This window comes from Teleopsis dalmanni, chromosome X, assembly GCF_002237135.1.
Source record: "Teleopsis dalmanni isolate 2A chromosome X, ASM223713v2, whole genome shotgun sequence".
In the NCBI taxonomy this organism is placed as follows: domain Eukaryota; kingdom Metazoa; phylum Arthropoda; class Insecta; order Diptera; family Diopsidae; genus Teleopsis; species Teleopsis dalmanni.
In genome coordinates this window covers 79,020,287-79,042,426 of record NC_051848.1, presented here as the reverse complement: position 1 = coordinate 79,042,426, position 22,140 = coordinate 79,020,287, and the positions used below count along the sequence as shown (strand labels likewise).

General features: G+C 31.6%; 1 protein-coding gene across 1 annotated transcript in view; it reads left to right on the top strand.

Annotated features, from left to right (window-relative positions):
- The window catches only part of LOC119688594, a 16,278-nt gene extending 1,318 nt beyond the window's left edge, over nt 1–14,960 (top strand). The window contains exon 3 of the mRNA XM_038103267.1: nt 14,931–14,960. Within this exon, the coding sequence (XP_037959195.1) occupies nt 14,931–14,960 (30 nt within the window). The remainder of the gene's footprint in view (nt 1–14,930) is intronic.
- Nucleotides 14,961–22,140: the final 7,180 nt, after the last annotated feature.

Genomic DNA, 22,140 nt, shown 5'->3' with positions numbered 1-22,140 from the left:
AACCCATTGAGATAACAAATGTCCTAAGCGAAAAAGGCTTTAGCGCTAGAGCAGTAATAAATATTGTTAACAAAGATAAAATCCCACAACCTATGTTTAAAGTTGAACTTCACCCGGAAGTTTCTAAGCTTAAAAAAAATGAGAGCCATCCCATCTACAACCTACAGTATTTACTTCACCGCAGAATTAGCGTTGAGGAGCCCCACAAAAGAAATGGTTCGGTGCAATGCACAAACTGCCAAGAGTATGGCCATACTAAGTCATATTGCACTCTTCGTACAGTGTGCGTAGCTTGTGGCGAGCTTCACCATAGTTCCGAATGCGATAAAAAAGCATTAAAGGATACCAACTCCAAAAAATGTAGCAACTGCAGTGGAAATCACACTGCAAACTACAGAGGCTGTCCTATTTATAAAGAACTAAAGCACAGGTTAGCTCTGCAGAAAGAAGCGTTGCGTAATTCTACAAGAAGCAACACCATTAAATTAGTTGAAGTACCTCAACCTTTAACTTCTAAGCCTGTTACACCAGGTGTTTCATATGCTAATGTCGTTAAATCTGACAAGCAACAAGCCCCTCCAGTTCAAAGTAATAGTTTGGAAATAATGATCTCCACTCACTCAGAGCTTAACTCAGTTCATGTCAATCATGCAAACTACTCTTAACGAGATAGTTAAAATGCAAAGCCAATTAATGCAAATGTTTTTATCTAAATAATGAGTACTTTAAAAACTTGTACATGGAATGCAAACGGCTTAAGCCAACTTAAACTTGAACTCACAAATTTCATGTCCCGAGAAAGTGTGGATGTAAAGCTTTGCTCAGAAACACATCTAACTAACAAAAATTTCTTTTCTATTCCTGGTTATTTATTCTATAAAACCAATCACCCAGATGACAAAGCACATGGTGGTACAGGTATTTTGATACGAAGGTGTCTAAAACACTATTTTCTAGGTACATATGCTCATAATTATATGCAAGCCACATCAATATGCCTTAAGCACACAGGAAAAAATTTAACTTTATCGGCAGTTTACTGCCCTCCTCGCTTCAACATTACTGAGACCCAATTTACGGATTACTTTTTAACTCTAGGTGAAAGATTTCTTGCGGCGGGAGACTACAACGCCAAGCACACGTATTGGGGTTCACGACTCTGTAATCCAAAAGGAAAACAGCTCTACAATTCAATTGTAAATACAAAAAATGCACTAGACGTAATCTCTCCTGGGCAGCCAACATATTGGCCTGCTGATAACAATAAAATACCAGACCTAATAGACTTCGCCGTATCCAAAGGCATAAGCAAAAATTTTATCTCAACATACACTAGCTGCGATTTGTCTTCTGACCATTCTCCAGTTACATTTTGCTTACTTGATGGTCCTCAGTTATATGACTGTTCCTATAGCCTTACAAGTCCTAGAACAAACTGGCTCAAATATAAAAAGTATATTAACTCACACATACACACAAATTACAAGATAAAGTGTAAGTCTCATATTGAGGACGCAACCTCGGTTTTAAACTCAATTCTGATTTCAGCAGCAGAAAACTCCACCCCTAAAGGCAATAAAATTTACAGATTCAATAGAGTTCTTACAAATAGTGACATAGAGAATTTAGTTTTACAAAAACGTAGATTAAGGCGTGAATGGCAAAAATCTAGGTCCCCTTTAGCGCAAAACTTATTTAAGGAAGCCCAAAGGAGACTTAGATCTGCATTAAGCAAGGAAGTCAAAGTCAGACAATATAATTATATTCAAAACCTATGTCCAAATGGCAAAAACCATTCATCTTTGTGGAATGCTAGCAAAGGTATAAATCCTCCCATAGACTCCAATTCTCCAATAAGAAACTCTCTTGGAAACTGGGCGCGAAGTGATGAAGAAAAATCTAACGTTTTTGCTGATTACCTAAAAGAGGTGTTCCAACCAAATCCTGCAACAGGACAATATGACTTTCCTACTCAAGATCCACCAGCACCATCTATTGACATGAATATCACGGCCAATGATCTTGTCCAAATAATCACAAATAAGTTAGATTGCAAAAAAGCACCGGGATATGATAATATCTCACCCATCATGATAAAAAACTCACCCCTTTTGGCCATAAATTTTATCACAAGACTTTATAATGCCATAATTAAATTTGGTTTTTATCCAACAGAGTGGAAAACATCCATGATTATTATGATTCATAAATCAGGTAAAGACCCCACGCTTGCCTCTTCATACAAGCCAATAAGCTTACTGCCATGCCTTTCTAAACTCTTTGAAAGAGCACTGCTTTTAAAGCTAAAACCGTTCCCTGACGTTCAAAACTTAATACCGTCCCACCAGTTTGGTTTTAGGGAAAAACATGGAACTATTGAGCAAGTGAATCGTATAACGAATGAAATAAGACACACATTTCAGCTCAGAGAATATTGTTCCGCGGTATTCCTCGATGTTAAACAAGCATTTGATAAAGTATGGCATAATGGACTCATATATAAGATACGCTGTTCATTACCTGCAAATGTCCACTCAGTTTTAGAATCGTATCTGCATAATAGAAGCTTTAAAGTGAAATGCAAATCTTATACTTCTAATAATTTCCCAATAGAAGCTAGCGTTCCACAAGGAAGTGTTCTTGGCCCTATATTGTATGTACTTTACACATCTGATATCCCTATAAGTAGTTCAGTTATCACCACAACGTTTGCCGATGATACAGCAATTTTATGCCGAAACAGAAACGCTGTGCTAGCTTCAAACCAACTTCAATCTCACTTATATCGGGTGGAGAAATGGTTGTCAAAATGGCGAATTAAAATTAACGAAGTAAAATGTAGACACGTCATTTTTACCTTAAATCGGAGTACATCTCCAACAATTTTACTAAACAACATTCCCATACCACAAGCAGATAATATAACGTACTTAGGTATTCATCTAGACAGACGACTAACTTGGCGCAAACATATTGAAGCCAAAAAAATTCAGATGAAGCTTCAAGCCTCTAAGTTGCATTGGCTCATTAATAGCAGATCTTTCCTATGCCTAGAATATAAAGTACTCTTGTATAACAGCATCATAAAACCAATATGGACTTATGGTATCCAGCTATTTGGCAATGCTAGTGCTTCAAATATTGAAATTATACAAAATACTAAGAATTATCACTGGTGCCCCATGGTATATTAGGAATGAAAGTATACACCGAGATCTACAAATTCCCCTAGTTAAAGCTGAATTTGACAATATAAGAAAAAATACAATGAAAGGCTGACAGAGCATGTTAATCCCTTAGCAAGAAATCTCGCACTTCTATCCATTACTTCCCGCCTAAAAAGAGCTGACCGTCTAGCCGTTAATTAATATTCAACAGCTTGAAGTAAAAACCGCACCTTTCTTTTTAGTAATCTGTTAAAGTTGAACCACTTTCTTAAGAAACCACCTAACATACACTCCAATGAAATTTAACCCATTAATCTAAGTGAGGTTCGTGATATAAGGTTTACTTATTTTATTTTTATTTATACAATGTATAATTAAAATAAAAATTTGTAACATTATGTAATTAGTTATAAGCTTTTACAACTTATTGTTAGTCTCATTTTAAGAGAAGATGCAATAAATAAATGTATGTTTTAAAAAAAAAAAAAAAATTTATTTCGCAAGTAAAACCTTGTAAATGTCATTGAAAAAGTGTAGGTGTATGGAAAAATCTTTCTGGAGTCTACGTAGTGCAAAGTCAGAGTCATTGCAAAGGTAGGCAATATTTTTGAAGAAGATGTACAATCTCTGTTTTTGCATTTTAATGATCTTGTGGTTTTTTTGTGTAAACTAAAGTTACCAATTTTTTTTTTAAATAATAAAAATAATTTTTTTAATTTTAATATTTCTAAAGTGTTTTTACATGCTAATTGGTCAAATTTTTCAATGTTGAAAATAAAAATTAAGGAAAAGAATTCACAATTTATTTTAGAATAATTTTTGTTTCATCGATATTTCGATTTTTAGACTAAAATGCTCTGGAAATTATACATTATATTAAAATGCCAATCAACATATTAATACATAATGGTGCAAAAAAGCATATATGTATATGTTGAATTTATATATATTTTCTCGGTTTTTTCATTTTTTCCCAATTTTTTATTTTTAAATCAGATATAGCTTTTAGTTTTTTCTTCTAGATTGCTTCTAGATTCTCAATTTCATAAAATCCTTCCTGCACCCCTAGTATATAAAATTTATAATGTTTTTTAGAAAAATATTTCTTTTTTTATTTTTTAAAATTTAGATTATCAGTTTTAAATAACTCAAAAATGTTTCTTATTTGTGACTTACATGGTTGGTTGGTTGCAGTGGCAGGCCATAAGATAACTTCAAATGTACCTCAATTAGCGATTTTTCGCCGTTTTGTTACCACATTCCTCGCAAGAACCCTAGTATAGAAGAGTAGAGACTAAATCCATCCCACCGAATTTAGGTAATTTAACAGGTCTTTCATCCTTACCATTGAGCAGTCTGATAAACTATCACAAAAGTATTTTCCTAAGAACCTATGTCTTCTGGATGCTAGAGCTGGGCATTCACAGAGAAAATGTATTATTGTTTCTTTCTCCCGCGGGTTTCCACAACTTCTGCAGTGAGAGTTATGGGGAATACGCAGTTTCTCTGCGTGAGTTCCTAACCACCAATGACCACTAAGAACCGCAATAAGCCTTGCAGTGTTTACGCGATCTTTTTTGATGAGTTCCAGAGATTTATTTTTATTATAAGTGGGCCACGTTAACCTGGAAGTTGCACATGACCTTAGCGCTTTCCATCTGTTATTGGCGAGTTGCAGAAAGTTAAGAAAGGTACTTCTTTTGATGGTCTCCAGGGTAATATAGACTGATACCGCCAGTGACGCATCTAGGGAGGCACCAGAGCGGGCTAAACTATCAGCTTTCTTATTCCCTACGATGTTTCTATGCCCAGGAAGCCAGATGAGTGTGATATCGGCCAACCGGTTTAGCACGTCGATTGCTTCTCTACATTCTTTTACTATTTTTGATTTTGTTATAAAGGATTCAAGAGCTTTAATTGCTGCATGGCTGTCAATAAAAATAGCAACACTACATCTGTTCTCGATGTGGCTTGCAATTTGCCGACAGGCTTCTTTTATTGCTAGGATTTCAGCCTGAAAAACCGTAGCTTCATTAGGTATCCTAAGAGAGATATTTATATTTTTAGATGGTGCGAAGATTCCTGCTCCTGCTGTGACTTACATAGTTTCGAAGAATTTAAGATTCCGCAAAAATTTGGCAAATTTTAAATACTGATCAATCCTTATAATAATTATAATCATTTTTTATATTTTTTCTACTAATAGCCAAATGTTTATGATTTACAAAGAAGACAAAAATTTGTCCTCTAAACTCTATGTTTTAGATCTTTTACAGGTACCACAGATATGTTGATTTCGTTAGCTGTGGGTTCGGTATGGGTGATAATATTTCTGTGTAATTATGTTATTACCTTACTACTGATCTATTAACGAAATGTTGATTTCGTTAGTAATAAATAAGCAATTGAAATGTAGATTTCTATTACTTAATAAATAAATGGGAATAGAAATGCAAATTTCTATTCTTGACGTTCCACCACGATTGTTTTGAGCGATCTGTCTTGGTTGAATTTGATTGAAAAGTTTTGATACATTTACCAGAGAGTCCAATCTTACACCGTCGAAATAAATTTTACTTTGGTTTTTGTAAAACAATCTCAATGGTTAAAAATTGAGTTACTGAGAAAACGCTGAAAATCACTTGGCCGTTTTTTTCGCCGGTAAACCACAAAAGTTCCATACCTATGAATTTATAGAGCTGTCCGGAAAATGGCAAAAAGTCAGAAACAATGCTTTTTTTTTTTTAAATACTTACACATTTATTTATTGTATCTTCTTTTACATTGAGACTATAAGTTATAAAATCTTATCACTAATTACATAATATTACAAATTTTTATTTTAACTATGAACCTCATTTAGGACATTGGGTTAAATTTCATTGAAGTGAATGGCACTTGAACTTTATCAGATTACTTAAAAGAAAGGTGCGGTTTTTACTTCAAGCTATTGAATATTAATTAATGGCTGAATAAACAATGATGGTGAATATAAATTGCAATCGTTTGAAACCAAATGACACAGCCATGACAATAATGGGAATGTGAGGTAGCAGAACTGTTTCTTCTTTTGGTACTCCATTCAGAATTGCTGCTTCAATCACATTTGGCATCAACTTCTTGACAGCTAGACTAGTTCCATTGCACACTTTTAGCGATTAAACTTTAAATGACAATTTGTATGGTGAAACCTGAAAATTTTTTTGCTGCTAAAATGTCAAGTGCATAGTCCAATTGGTGTCTTTTGTAATTAGTGGAAATAATTCTAATATTCTTTTAGAAAGAGATAAATCTGGTAGCAGAATAAACCGGTCAATTTCCATTATCAACTTTAATAGAGTTTCTGCGGATATAGAAATATTATAGATGGCTTCATCCTTTTCACCAAATATAATTAAAGTACTGGTACATGTTTGTAGCCAGTGATTTTAGTGGTAAGTGCACCCTTCTAAATAACTCACTCGAAAGAAAACCACAATGATAATTTTTAATACTTTACATTTTTATTTTACTTATATTTTAATTTTATAAAATCTTAATATATTTTATTAGTTTTATTTAAATAAATTTTTTATATTGACTTTTATGGTTTAATTTTAAATATTATATTAGTTTTCATTTCAAAATCTACTTTAATTCACAATTTCATTTGTTTATCTTCTTAATACAATTATATTTTAATTTATTTCAACTTCATTCAATTATATTTTTTAATTTCACTTTGGTTTTCCATTTTTCATTTTCTTATTTAAGTTCATATATTTTGATTTTTTTCAAGTTCATCCTTAAATTAATTTTTTGAAGTAGAGTTAGGAACTCACGACCGAGCATGTTAAAATCGTATTCAACTTTTTTCAGTGCTACGTGACTGAGTATGTAATCTGTTTCATAGCCTTTTCCAATACTACTTCTTTCTAGCTCTTTCTTTTCATTGACAACCTTAACATACTTGATCTTCCTTGTTATACCCCCGATAACAGAGTAAAAATCAAGCTCTTAACTCTGTTAAGTTGAAGCTTTGATTTTTGTATGGAAAATAACTTTAAGTTCTGCTCTTACAGACTTATAGCATGAAGTTCTAACGTTACTTTAGTTTCTAACATAAGCGTCTTTTCTTATCGTCATGACAATGTGAGAATTGCTGGTATTTACATAGCGTCATCTCTCAAGCTCTTTGCATGGAATTGTGCTATGATCAGCAAAAATATGTGTGTCATGAATTCTTAAGAAGATGATCACGCGATGTATAGATACGTGTATCTTCTTAAGTATTTACAGTAGCATTTATTGTTACTGTCTGTGCCAATTTGATTTCATTATATTTGATTGTTTGGCACAGTGGGGCAATTTGGTAGAGGAATATTAGTATCAATGCTAATATGTAACTATATACACGCATGTCAGTTTTCAATGTTAGTTCCTGATTATTTTTTTAAAGACGTCTTGAGGCAGCTAGCATTGAATTATGTTGGCAGATTCTGTAAAAATTCTCCCACCGAATGGTTCTGCATTTGATCATGGATCTAGGACATAACTCATTCCAGACAATAATTTTTCATGTTTGCAGAAGTTTCACTGCACGAGAATCTTTTGAAATAAAATATATGGAACGATTGGTAATTCCATACTCAAATATATATAATGACAATTTGAATGTAGATTGCACTGTTTGTCCGTCATCCCGTAATATAGTTACGGTGTGCGATAAAGTTTGAGAAAACTATTCGACACTACACTCGTATCATAAGAACAAAAAGCGCTAACCACTACATCGAATGTTTTTCGATTACTACCAACCACAGCACTGATGGTTGCTGGAAACATTTCATTCGTATTGTGAAGCGTTAATTATGCCACACTTTGAAGAACAGCACACTCAGAGTCGAGACACTTTGCAAGATACACATCGAAGCTGAATACATCAATAATTCTTGTTCACTTACTGATGTACTGATTAAAGCTGAAAACAAACACGATCACACCAAATTATTTTTTGACAGTACCTTTAACCACAGTCATATGATAGAAAAATGGATTATACCATATCTGCCGCAGCTTTGTCATCGCCTGAAATGATACTCCAAAGTGGTTCATATTATACGGATTTTTTTAAAAACCGAGCTTCTCAGGTAATGCGATGCAATGGATGTACGAACTGGAGATGTTGTGAATTCCCGCGATATTGAACATACCATACGTGTTGAAAATCATCAAATTTTCCTGCAATGAACAGGTTCATTTTAAGACGTCGTTTTGCTTCCTTCAGTTTTTTCTGTGATTTGAAGAAGATAGACACACTGAAACATCGCCGAGGAATACTTATTTTACATATTTCAGTTTTAATTTTATTATGGAAAACAGTCTTATTCAAAATTTAGTGTTAACCCGCAAATATTTATGTACATAATAAAGTGCTGCGGTCATTCGTTACATTCTCAAATGTGTACCACATTTACAAAATATTTCGAACGCGAATCCGAATGAATAAGAGTAAACGGTCCGATAGAATGAAATGTGTGCTGCATTCGTTTCAATGGAGTGAGGGTTGATTTGTTCTCCATAATCGTTTGTTTTGAATTTTAAAAGTAAATAAACAAATACTTTGAGAGTATTTGAGAGTATTTGAGAGTATTTTAATTCTATTTTTGCAAAGAAATATTTTATATATTTTGTTTGCGTTTGGTTAGCTGCACAAAAGTGAAAAAAGGTGGATGTGCGTAGAGATTTGCAATAATTACAACAACAAAGTATGTAAATTAGGTTCCATTTTCTATTAGTGGCATGCAACAATGCAAAAGTTGCTTAAACAGGTAGATCTAATGCGAAGGATTAACTAATAAAAAATTGTTCCGCAGAATTTTCTTCTTTGACGATAGTTCGCCTCACATATTTATCTTTCCCTAGAAAATGTTTTTATGTATGATATGGTAAAAATATTTATTTGTGTCATCTTGATTCAGTTTATAACAAATATAAAAATTTCTCCTAGAATATGTCCTTATTTTCTACATATATTGAATAGATTTTTATATAAATATGGATTTTAAGTAGAGATCAATAACACAACAATCTTGAAAAAGAGGTATTAAGTCAGGCGATGCTAAACATTAAATATGTATATTAAATTAAATTTGTAATATTTTACAAATTCAATTTAAAAAGCTACCTAAAATTAGTATAGAGCATCACTTTTTCTCATATTTTTTATATCAAAACGGTTAAAAAACCCATTATAATTTTTTCAAATAAATTTTTGTTCAAAATTTTTCTTATACTTCATAAATATATTAAGTCATATTATATATGTAATTAGCTTAATTATAAAATTAACAAATTAGTGTTTTCAACATTTTAAATAATATTTAATTAATAAAAAAACTAAAATAAATAAATTTGTGTTTTACTATTTAAAAACACATAAGTTCATTTTACATAAATCGAAAATCAAATGCTTATGCTCTCAATTACTTCAACAACTTTGAGAATGTTGAGAGTTAGAGTACTCCAAAAGAACGAAACTAATAGCAAGAACACTAAATACAAGAGGACTTCTCAACTGAGCTTTTGAAAAATTTGTCTCCAAAAACATTAGACCCATCAAGAGAAACGCTTTGTGTTTGTTCTCTATTTTTGCTTTTGCTTGTAAATTTGATATAAAATGTATGCATTTTTAGCCAAAGAGAAAGAGTGCAATATTTGTTTACCTTTGTTTTGTGTTTTGCCATATTTTCTTTTGGAGACGTGTTAACACCGTGCGTAGTCAGAATTCATTCCCTTGCATCAAAATAAAAACCTTTCCTTCGTTTGAATTAATTAAATTACTGATTGAAATATATATATGTTTGAATATTGTAGTTGCTTTTTAAACATTAATAATTGTTTAAACATGAAATTTGTAAATGTATATAAGAGGAGGTAGGAACCATTTTAATCGCAACCTACGCTCCCATCATATCTTACATTGATAGGAGTAAACGATTTTAAAAGTATTCAGCATGGTAAACATAAAAGGTAAACATTAACATAACATTAAATATGTATGCGTGTCAAGCTAAAAAAACGCAGCAAATTTCGCTGCTTGAAATTCATGAACTCATATCATACTCTCTTCCTCCTCTCATCTATCGGTGAGAGGTTTTCAAGTTCATGTTCATGTTACGTTCAGGATAATGTAAATTCAGGTGTATATAAAGTTTTTAAACGACATTCAAGCCATGTCCTTAGTGATAAGTTAATAATAATTATTGTAAATAGGTCGTAAATAGTTCGTAAATTATATAAGTTATCATGTAAGAATAGATTTAATAATAAATGCAATGTTCATAATAAATTGGTGTTTTGAACTTTAATAATAAAATATTTTAAAAAACAGTATGATGTTTATTAATATTAATATACTTCATATCATTGCTACTATAGGGCACAGTACTGTACTACTGCCGGTGCTAACTAACCTCATAATATACAAACCTGATATATGTATTTGTATAAGACCAGAATAATATTTCATCAAAAACCAAATTGATAATAATTTGAAACTACTTGTGCATTGCATGCATACAAAGTCCATCATATATTTTAGGAGAAATATACAAACACAAAGACTATACATTAACTTCAGAAAAATATTGCTTCACCTACTCTTGCGTACGAAATCATATAGCGTGCAATAAGAATGAAGAATAGATGTGTGAGGCTTTTTGTCTATTCTGTTAGTTAACTAAGGCAAAGTGTTGTTGGAAGCCTCGAGCATTGATTAATGCTTCATTTGCACATGTAGCAATTCGTAAATCAAAAATATGAACTATAGAGAGAAATTAAGAACAATTTCTACACAACCAATGCAAAATCTCCGCGTTCCTCTTGAATGGCCTAGTGTGTGTAGAAATAAAATCGCTTGAGTTGAAAAGTCCTCTTGTATTTAGTGTTCTTGCTAACATTCATTCCGTTCCATTTTGTTTTTACGATTATTCATTCGTATTTCGTATTCGTTGGGTGAGAGTGAGAGTATGCTACCATTCTAAACACAATAGAATGATTTGAAACTGAAATCAAATGCGTGCATGCAGTACTTTAGTGCATAATAAGATAATCAAAATTTAACAATCACTACTTAATTTGAAGGCAAAGTGCATTTATGGTATATTGAACTATCTGCTTGTGATTTTGAATAATAAAAAATCCTCTTTCGAACTTCTTCTCAAAATGGAATGAATAAAATTTTAATCCATTAAGTTTATTTATTTATTTTTCTATTGGTAATAATGTCACATATTGTGATAAGAATTTTTATAGGAAGCAGAAATGCTAGTATATGATAGTTGAATCATTTCTTCGCTCGGCGCTTGCCTACTGCTATCTGACACAACATCTTTGATCAAAATAAGTTTTTCCTTATAAAGTAGAAACACAAATGTCATTTCCAGGTATTTAGATATGATTAAATTTGTACAGCGTGGGTTAGTCTTATTCTTTTAAATTTAGTTTGCAGAAAAAATAATACACGTTCCATATTTGTGTTAGTAGTCATTATTAGTTTTGTACGGAAACTGGTGCATATTTTCTTTTTTAAATTCTTCCTTGTCACAGATATGCCAGACATACACAATTTCTTTTGGCAAACTTTCTTAATTTCCCGCAATTTCTTTGAATATGCATATTTAAATTCAATAGATTGACATATAAATCAAATCCAGTTGAAAAAATTCATACCTTATCACAAAAAATTTCTTTTCTAAAAGAAATTTACCATTTTCTTAGTTATATTACAAGTATTTAACACCTTTTTCTTAAAATTAAGTATCTTAATCTTACTACTGATATTATACGCATTAAAAGTTATAAATGTCACAATAAATATAAAAAATAAAATGGATTTGGGTATTAAGAACTAGATTCTTCTGAATGTAGGACATGTGTTTAAGGCCGTTCTTAACATATAATGTGAAGTAAACACTGATTATTGAATCGAGGATATGATAATATTAATTAAAATACTGATGTTCACTGTTCAATCGAAGCACCAAAGATGGTTTAATAGCAATCCCAGTTTTCGCATTATACTGCAATAAACCATTTAAAATATGTTTAGGTTTACGCAATTTAGGATTCTGCTATCAAGCTTATCTTTACTTAATATATCGATCATTTCAATAAAATTATCTAAAAATTCATAAAATAAATCGCTGTAAGGATAAGTTCCATTTAATTAAAATTTAAACACAGTTTTGTTTAATATTCAGATATCTATTTATTTTATAAACTTTCAAGATATGTTCACAGACAAACATGAACACTCATTAAGATTAGTTTAAGAACTGACTTTACAGTTATTTATTTCATGCCGAAAACAGTTCGGTTTTTGAATACAATATTTCACTTTTAATTATTTACTTAAATTCTTATTTCTATGGCATATACTCACGTCATTGGTCAACAATATAATTTTCTAAATAGTTGACACACTTATGGTGACCAACTGTAAAAGCGGGCAAATCATTTTGCAAGCACAATTGCTTGTATATGATCCCAGAAAACACTTAACACTAATTCATGTGTTGAGCTTACCGCAATCCAAATTGCCAATTGCATAATTGAAACAATTTAATATGCATTCACAATATTTGTCGTAAAGAAATGACAAAACAGACGAGTCAAATTTCTGACTCGTAAATTATTTTATATTTGGGATTTTGGGTTTTTCGGTCACGCTTGATATTTGAGTGTTTCGGGTTGGCAGGACACATTAAGTATCGCACACACCAAGCATTGTGTGTGGTCATGGTTAATATGCCACTACATCGCATTAATTAAATAGATCTCCTGTAAATGGTAAAATTTAGTAAAAAATGTTTTAATTTCTGAAGAATTTTGTTTAAAGTTTTTATATTTAATTTGGCTTTGTGTTATGTGCTTATTTTCTGTTTCTATCCGATATTTGAAAGTATCGTGAGTGAAGAATTGTCATGCATAATAAAAATGGTACCATTGTCAGTGATATGAAAGTTTGGAGTTTCCAGAAGAGATTTGATTTACCGACGATTTATCGCTGGTTGATAAACTGATTTCTGTTAAATAATTACACAAATATCGAATGCTATCCTACTCAGCATTCGTAACAGCATTGTTGTTCTTTTAAACAAAATCTGATACAGTATTTTGCACAAAAATTGGAAGTAAATCCTGAAGATCCATTTCATAAGTATCTTGATCTAAGGGAATTACAAAAGATAGCAATCTTACTTTTGGACACCACTCTCTGTCATCCTTTAGAGTTAAAAAATTATAATGGACTGTTTTATGCACTATGTATGAAAAGCCACTCTGCAATATATTATATAGTGGATAAAGTTATTTATAAGAAAAGTCTGTTGTATCATATTATCGCAGACGATAACAGCGACTTAAAAAAATCTAAAAGCATTTAATTTAAGTGATGCTATTTGTCTTTTAGGTAATGCATGACAGAAAATTTTATCACATGTTATTTAAAAACCTTTTAGAAACCAAGAATTAAATAACGATCAGTGGACTGATGATGACAACACACCGTTACATCAAATAAGAGCTAATATAATCGAAGTGCGACATCATCATGCAAAATTTAATAAATTTACTTCATGAAATTATTCCAGATAATGTTATTTCTTAACAAGAAGTGGATGAGTGGGTCAACGATTTTCTATTGAAAATGTGTCTTTCGCTGAACAACTTGCAATCGATTCAGACGCAGAAACATAGATCAATGTTATTACACCTTGAATCAAAAATGACGTGACAATAAATTCACTTAACTCATGCATACAATTGGATGAGGAAAATTCCATAAATTATTATCATAAAGTATAATTGCAATTATGTTATTATAAATAAAAATAAGTTTTCATATTATTTTCTAATAAACTTTGTGTTAATGTCTTTTTAGTTAATTAAAAAGTTTTAGATAGACTAAATAAATTGAACTTGATTATTGCAACAACCTCAATTATTGCAACACCCTCGAATTCTATCAGTTGCAATCTTTGACATCGTACCGTATAATGATTGGATTACCTAATCGTATCGTCACTTCCATAACTTTGGAAATTTCTAGAGAGTTTTGCTTATTAGTTGAATTTTCACCCAATAGTAATAAAGATTGTAGTTTGTTAAGCACCTCGTAAGCGTCTTTTATATACGCAACAGTCAATGGTGATTGAATGCTTCATCACTAAAACATCCTCAATGTAATTCAATACCTTCTGTCAGCAACATTAAGGTGACACAAGAGATAAATGAAACATTTAATGTTTTCTTAGCTACTTTGCAGCTAATTCAATTGTAGGAAAATGCAAAGCAATTAAACACGCGGAAGCGTTTTAAGATATTTTTGTGCAATAAATTATATGTACCCACTAAAGATATTAAATTTACCTAAAAAGGGAAAATGCCATAATATTAATGTGAAGTATTAACTTGATCTATAAAACTAAGAAAATACTATAGTGATCGCCTGTACGAATTGGCCCTTCCAATTGCTCTTGATTTTGATATAATTGCATTGCATAATAATTTCGATAAGAAGTAATGCCAATTCAAATAATCAAATTTCATAGTTGTTGTTATTTTATGAAATATGTAACTATTAGTTAATAGTCTCCGATTTTTAGAAACATCACATAAACCGCCGCTATATGTATTTACTTAACAATTACAAACGATTATCGTTATAAATTTTTATCATTACTTTTGCAAAAAACATTTCTACTGTATTTTCTTTTTTAGGCAGAAACTAAACCACCACCTCAATTATAACGTCGAAATAACAGGTCTTTTTCAGGAAAAAATTGACAAATGGATGAAATTATATCAAAATATTTCATTAGAACTTAAGTGTGCCAATAATTTTGTTCAGCATAATTAAGTATTTTGTTTGGTTTTTTAATTTCCAAAAATTAAATATAAGAGATAATATAATGCAAAAAAATTTATTTAATTGCAAATGAAGCATTTTACCTAAAAATCATTAACGGGTTAAAAACATTGTTAAAATTCATATGCTTGCTTGCTGTGATTATGTTCATTACTGTATATTAAGTTAAAACAGTCTTTAAAATCAATATATTTTAATATTTCTGTGAGAGTCCCATCACGTTGAAAATGGAAAAAGTTGAAAAAAGCGAAAAAAAACATTTTTCATACATGTATATTTTTTTAGCTATATCAGCTAAACGAATCAAGCTACATTAATTTTATGGAGCTAAAAATATTTGCAAAAGTTTCACCTTTAATCTGCTCTACAGTACTATAATATATGAGGTTACTCATATTATGGGGCAAAAAACAGTTATGGGGCATAAGTGGGTGATGTTTTCAGAAAAGTCATAATAACAGTCTTTCTCTTCTTTGGAAATTTGTGGTTGTAAACTATTGTTATAAACTCAAATTTCAACTTTGCAGAGTATGTGCAAAGGGTATGACTCAATTTGAAAGAACCGAAGCTGTGGTGATTTAATACAGAAACAAGCTATACCAACCCATGTAATGCAATCAAAAAGAATATTTCATCAAATGGCAAAACAAAATTCACTTTCACACAAAATACTTTTATTTTAATTTAAATTGTGTAATAAAGCGTCACCTGGCCTTTTGCAAAGTGACGCCAATGCAATGTCATTGGTACGCTGGTAGGCAAGAAATGGATTCACTTTCCAAACTGCGGCTGATATGTGCACGTTAGACGATATCACGGGTTCAGCGAGAATTAAATGAATTAATTGACTGTAATTGTCGTTCAGCTCCTTTCAATGATAAAAGTATTGAATGCCGTTCGAAAATGCCGTATCTATTATTCTGTATGTACTCAGATTCGATTTAAATTTTTAATACAGTTTTAATTTAAACGTTTTCAGTTTCAAAAAAATTTAATATATTTTTTTGCTTATTAATATTGAAAAAGAGCCATCAACGAGAAAACTGTAGGAACAATAAAGCTCATTGCTTCATGTACGAACTCTAATATACAACTTTTGGTTCACGCGACTTATATTTTTATTCACTTCGGTAAATAAAAAAAAAAAACACACACAAATTTTAATTTTTATTAAAATTTTTATTTTATTTTATTTGGTTTAAAAAAAACAAATTTTATTATAAATGAAAATTATTTAATAATTATATATTTGTTCACTTAGGTGGAATCTTAAGACTTATTATATACTTTGGTTAATATTTATTTTACAAAGCATTTATTTATTGTTGTATCAAAAAATCTTTATTTTACAAGATATTGGTTATCAACTTTAACTTCGGTTAAAGATATCTTAAGACTAAATTCTAAATACAAAATCAATATCTTATATACTACTTACAAATCATAATTGGCGAAAGTGGATGAGAGGTAACAATAAAAATTTGGTAACCTGTTGACAAATGAGGGTCATTACATTGTTTATGTGAAATGCTGATGCAGTTTGAGAAATGCTCAAATGCAATAGATTTTGTAATGGAAATTACTATGAATTAAAATATTGTTTTAATATTTTAATGATTTAGAAATTTGAATTTGGAGCAGTGAAATTAGGAAATTTTGTTTTGCTTATTAAGAGGAAGTTAAAGTATCGTGGGATAAAATATTATTTCGATACTTTAATTGTTCTGCAACTAGAATAGTTACAAAGAATTACGTTTTGTAAATAATGTTTGGAAAGTGTCGATTGAAGCCACTATTAAACAAATTTGGTAATATGGGAAGTGTACCGTGGGATAGATAATTTTTTGCGACACTTATGAGACATGTACTGTCGAATTTTGCAATTTATTAATAACGATACAAATTTGATCACATAGACCAATTAATTGGAATACTGTGAAGTGTTGGCGGAGCTAATGACGTAACCCACGTGCGGAGCTAGAACTAACCGAAGTACAATTTTTGACTCTGACTGCACAAGACAAATAGTTACAACACTTTTTCGCTTACTAAATGTCTTACTCCGTGTTAATACAACGGGCCATTATTTGTGCTCAAGTGGACTTTAAAAATATTTTCAATTTTTCGTAGTTAAATTAAGTAAATCTTATAGCACACCTGCTATTTGCATATATAACCACGTATGCAAATGAGCAATCAAAATCTAGAAAGAAGACATACGATAAGCATTCCAAGTAAACGTAATGCTTATTTGGTAATAGACGCATCGAATACGTTGCCTCTGAAAACTACACGAACTGACAAAAGATTGTCAAACATTGCACCTTCAGCAGCTTCGCTTGCATTTTCCGACTTAGCGAGTCCAAAAAATAAAATAAAGGTCCAAACAGGCATGGAACGCTATGTAAATATGAAACGCAAACTTAGTCCTCAAAAAGCAATTCAAAAGGTGCTAAAATAACTAAAACTATCAAAGATAGTGCAACTACAAACATTCTTTCTGGCAATAGATTTGCTGAATTAGCTGAAACTACAGAAGAAGCTAATCAGCCTATTAACAAAAATTTTAAACCGCCTCCAATCTACCTGCGTGAACGCAGCTTAAATAACCTACTTACAATCCTTGCAAGTCTGATTGGAAATAATACTTTTCATATTGTTCCTATAACTAGGGGCAATATACACGAAACCAAAATCCAAATCGAAACTGAAAACAATTTTAGAGTCATAACCAAATATTTCGAAGACAGCAAAAAAAATTACTACACATACCAACTAAAGAGTAGTAAGGACCTCGTTGTCGTAATTAAAGGTATCGAATCAGATGTAGAACCCATTGAGATAACAAATGCCCTAAGCGAAAAAGGCTTTAGCGCTAGAGCAGTAATAAATATTGTTAACAAAGATAAAATCCCACAACCTATGTTCAAAGTTGAACTTCACCCGGAAGCTTCTAAGCTTAAAAAAATGAGAGCCATCCCATCTACAACCTACAGTATTTACTTCACCGAATTAGCGTTGAGGAGCCCCACAAAAGAAATGGGCCGGTGCAATACACAAACTGCCAAGAGTATGGCCATACCAAGTCATATTGCACTCTTCGTACAGTGTGCGTAGCTTGTGACGAGCTTCATAGTTCCGAATGCCATAAAAGCATTAAAGGATACCAACTCCAAAAAATGTACCACTGCAGTGGAAATCACACCGCAAACTACAGAAGCTGTCCTATTTATAAAGAACTGAAGCACAGGTTAGCACTGCAGAAAGAAACGTTGCGTAATCCTACAAGAAGCAACCCCATCAAATTAGTTGAAATACCCCAACCTTTAACTTATAGGCCTGTTACACAAGGTGTTTCATATGCTAATGTCGTTAAATCTGACAAGCAACAAGCCCCTCCAGTTCAAAGTAATAGTTTGGAAATGATGATCTCCACTCTCACCCAAAGCTTAACTCAATTCATGTCAATCATGCAAACTACTCTTAACGAGATAGTTAAAATGCAAAGCCAATTAATGCAAATGTTTTTGTCTAATAAATAAATACTTTAAAAATTTGTACATGGAATGCAAACGTTTTAAGCCATCATAAACTTGAACTCACAAATTTTATGTTCCGAGAAAGTGGGGATGTAATACCTCGGTCAGAAACACATCTAACAAACAAAAATTTCTTTTCTATTCCTGGTTATTTATTCTATAAAACCAATCACCCAGATGGCAAAGCACATGGTGGTACAGGTATTTTAATACGAAGGCGTCTAAAACACAATTTTCTAGGTGCATATGCTCATAACTATATGCAAGCAACATCAATATGCCTTAAGTACAAAGGAAAAAATTTAACTTTATCAGCAGTTTACTGCCCCCCTCGCTTCAACATTACTAAGCTCCAATTTACGGATTACTTCTTAACTCTAGGTGAAAGATTATCTGCGGCGGGAGACTACAACGCTAAGCACACGTATTGGGGTTCACGACTCTGTAATTCAAAAGGAAAACACCTCCACAATTCCATTCTAAATAGAAAAAATGCATTAGACGTAATTTCTCCTGGGCAGTTAACATATTGGTCTGCTGATAACAATAAAATACCAGACCTAATAGACTTCGCCGTGACCAAAGGCATAAGCAAAAATTTTACCTCAACATACACTAGCTGCGATTTGTTTTCTGTCCATTTCCCAGTCACATTTTGCTTACTTGATGGTCCTCAGTTATACGACTGTTCCTATAGCCTTACAAGTCCTAGAACAAACTGGGTCAAATATAAAAAGTACATTAATTCACACATTGACACAAATTACAAGATAACGTGTAAGTCTCATATTGAGGATGCAACCTCGGTTTTGAACTCAATTCTGATTTCAGCAGAAGAAAACTCCACCACTAAAGACAATAAAATATACAGATTCAATAAAATACTTACAAATAATGACATAGAGAATTTAATTTTACAAAAACGTAGATTAAGGCGTGAATGGAAAAAATCTAGGTCCCCTTTGGCAAAAAACTTATTTAAGGAATCCCAAAGGAGACTTAGATCTGCATTAAGTAATTAAACCAAAATCAGGCAATATAATCATATTCAAAACCTATGTCCAAATGACAAAAACCATTCATCCTTGTGGAATGCTAGCAAAGGTATAAATCCCCCATAGAATCCAATTCTCCAATATAAAACTCTCTCGGAAACTGGACGCGAAATGATGAAGAAAAATCTAACGTTTTTGCTGATTACCTAAAAGAGGTGTTACAACCAAATCCTGCAACAGGACAATATGACTTTCCCACTCAAGATCCACCAGCACCATCTATTGACATGAATATCACGGCCAATGATCTTGTCCAAATAATCACAAATAAGTCAGATTGCAAAAAAGCACCGGGATATGATAATATCTCACCCATCATGATAAAAAACTAACCCCTTTTGGCCATAAATTTTATCACAAGACTTTTTAATGCCATAATTAAATTTGGCTTTTATCCAACAGAGTGGAAAACATCCGTGATTATTATGATTCATAAATCAGGTAAAGACCCCACGCTTGCCTCTTCATACAGGCCAATAAGCTTACTGCCATGCCTTTCTAAAACCATGCTAAAACCGTTCCTTGACGTTCAAAACTTAATACCGTCCCACCAGTTTGGTTTTAGGGAAAAACATGGAACTATTGAGCAAGTGAATCGTATAACGAATGAAATAAGACACACATTTCAGCTCAGAGAATATTGTTCCGCGGTATTCCTCGATGTTAAACAAGCATTTGATAAAGTATGGCATAATGGACTCATATATAAGATACGCTGTTCATTACCTGCAAATGTCCACTCAGTTTTAGAATCGTATCTGCATAATAGAAGCTTTAAAGTGAAATGCAAATCTTATACTTCTAATAATTTCCCAATAGAAGCTAGCGTTCCACAAGGAAGTGTTCTTGGCCCTATATTGTATGTACTTTACACATCTGATATCCCTATAAGTAGTTCAGTTATCACCACAACGTTTGCCGATGATACAGCAATTTTATGCCGAAACAGAAACGCTGTGCTAGCTTCAAACCAACTTCAATCTCACTTATATCGGGTGGAGAAATGGTTGTCAAAATGGCGAATTAAAATTAACGAAGTAAAATGTAGACACGTCATTTTTACCTTAAATCGGAGTACATCTCCAACAATTTTACTAAACAACATTCCCATACCACAAGCAGATAATATAACGTACTTAGGTATTCATCTAGACAGACGACTAACTTGGCGCAAACATATTGAAGCCAAAAAAATTCAGATGAAGCTTCAAGCCTCTAAGTTGCATTGGCTCATTAATAGCAGATCTTTCCTATGCCTAGAATATAAAGTACTCTTGTATAACAGCATCATAAAACCAATATGGACTTATGGTATCCAGCTATTTGGCAATGCTAGTGCTTCAAATATTGAAATTATACAAAATACTAAGAATTATCACTGGTGCCCCATGGTATATTAGGAATGAAAGTATACACCGAGATCTACAAATTCCCCTAGTTAAAGCTGAATTTGACAATATAAGAAAAAATACAATGAAAGGCTGACAGAGCATGTTAATCCCTTAGCAAGAAATCTCGCACTTCTATCCATTACTTCCCGCCTAAAAAGAGCTGACCGTCTAGCCGTTAATTAATATTCAACAGCTTGAAGTAAAAACCGCACCTTTCTTTTTAGTAATCTGTTAAAGTTGAACCACTTTCTTAAGAAACCACCTAACATACACTCCAATGAAATTTAACCCATTAATCTAAGTGAGGTTCGTGATATAAGGTTTACTTATTTTATTTTTATTTATACAATGTATAATTAAAATAAAAATTTGTAACATTATGTAATTAGTTATAAGCTTTTACAACTTATTGTTAGTCTCATTTTAAGAGAAGATGCAATAAATAAATGTATGTTTTAAAAAAAAAAAAAAAATTTATTTCGCAAGTAAAACCTTGTAAATGTCATTGAAAAAGTGTAGGTGTATGGAAAAATCTTTCTGGAGTCTACGTAGTGCAAAGTCAGAGTCATTGCAAAGGTAGGCAATATTTTTGAAGAAGATGTACAATCTCTGTTTTTGCATTTTAATGATCTTGTGGTTTTTTTGTGTAAACTAAAGTTACCAATTTTTTTTTTAAATAATAAAAATAATTTTTTTAATTTTAATATTTCTAAAGTGTTTTTACATGCTAATTGGTCAAATTTTTCAATGTTGAAAATAAAAATTAAGGAAAAGAATTCACAATTTATTTTAGAATAATTTTTGTTTCATCGATATTTCGATTTTTAGACTAAAATGCTCTGGAAATTATACATTATATTAAAATGCCAATCAACATATTAATACATAATGGTGCAAAAAAGCATATATGTATATGTTGAATTTATATATATTTTCTCGGTTTTTTCATTTTTTCCCAATTTTTTATTTTTAAATCAGATATAGCTTTTAGTTTTTTCTTCTAGATTGCTTCTAGATTCTCAATTTCATAAAATCCTTCCTGCACCCCTAGTATATAAAATTTATAATGTTTTTTAG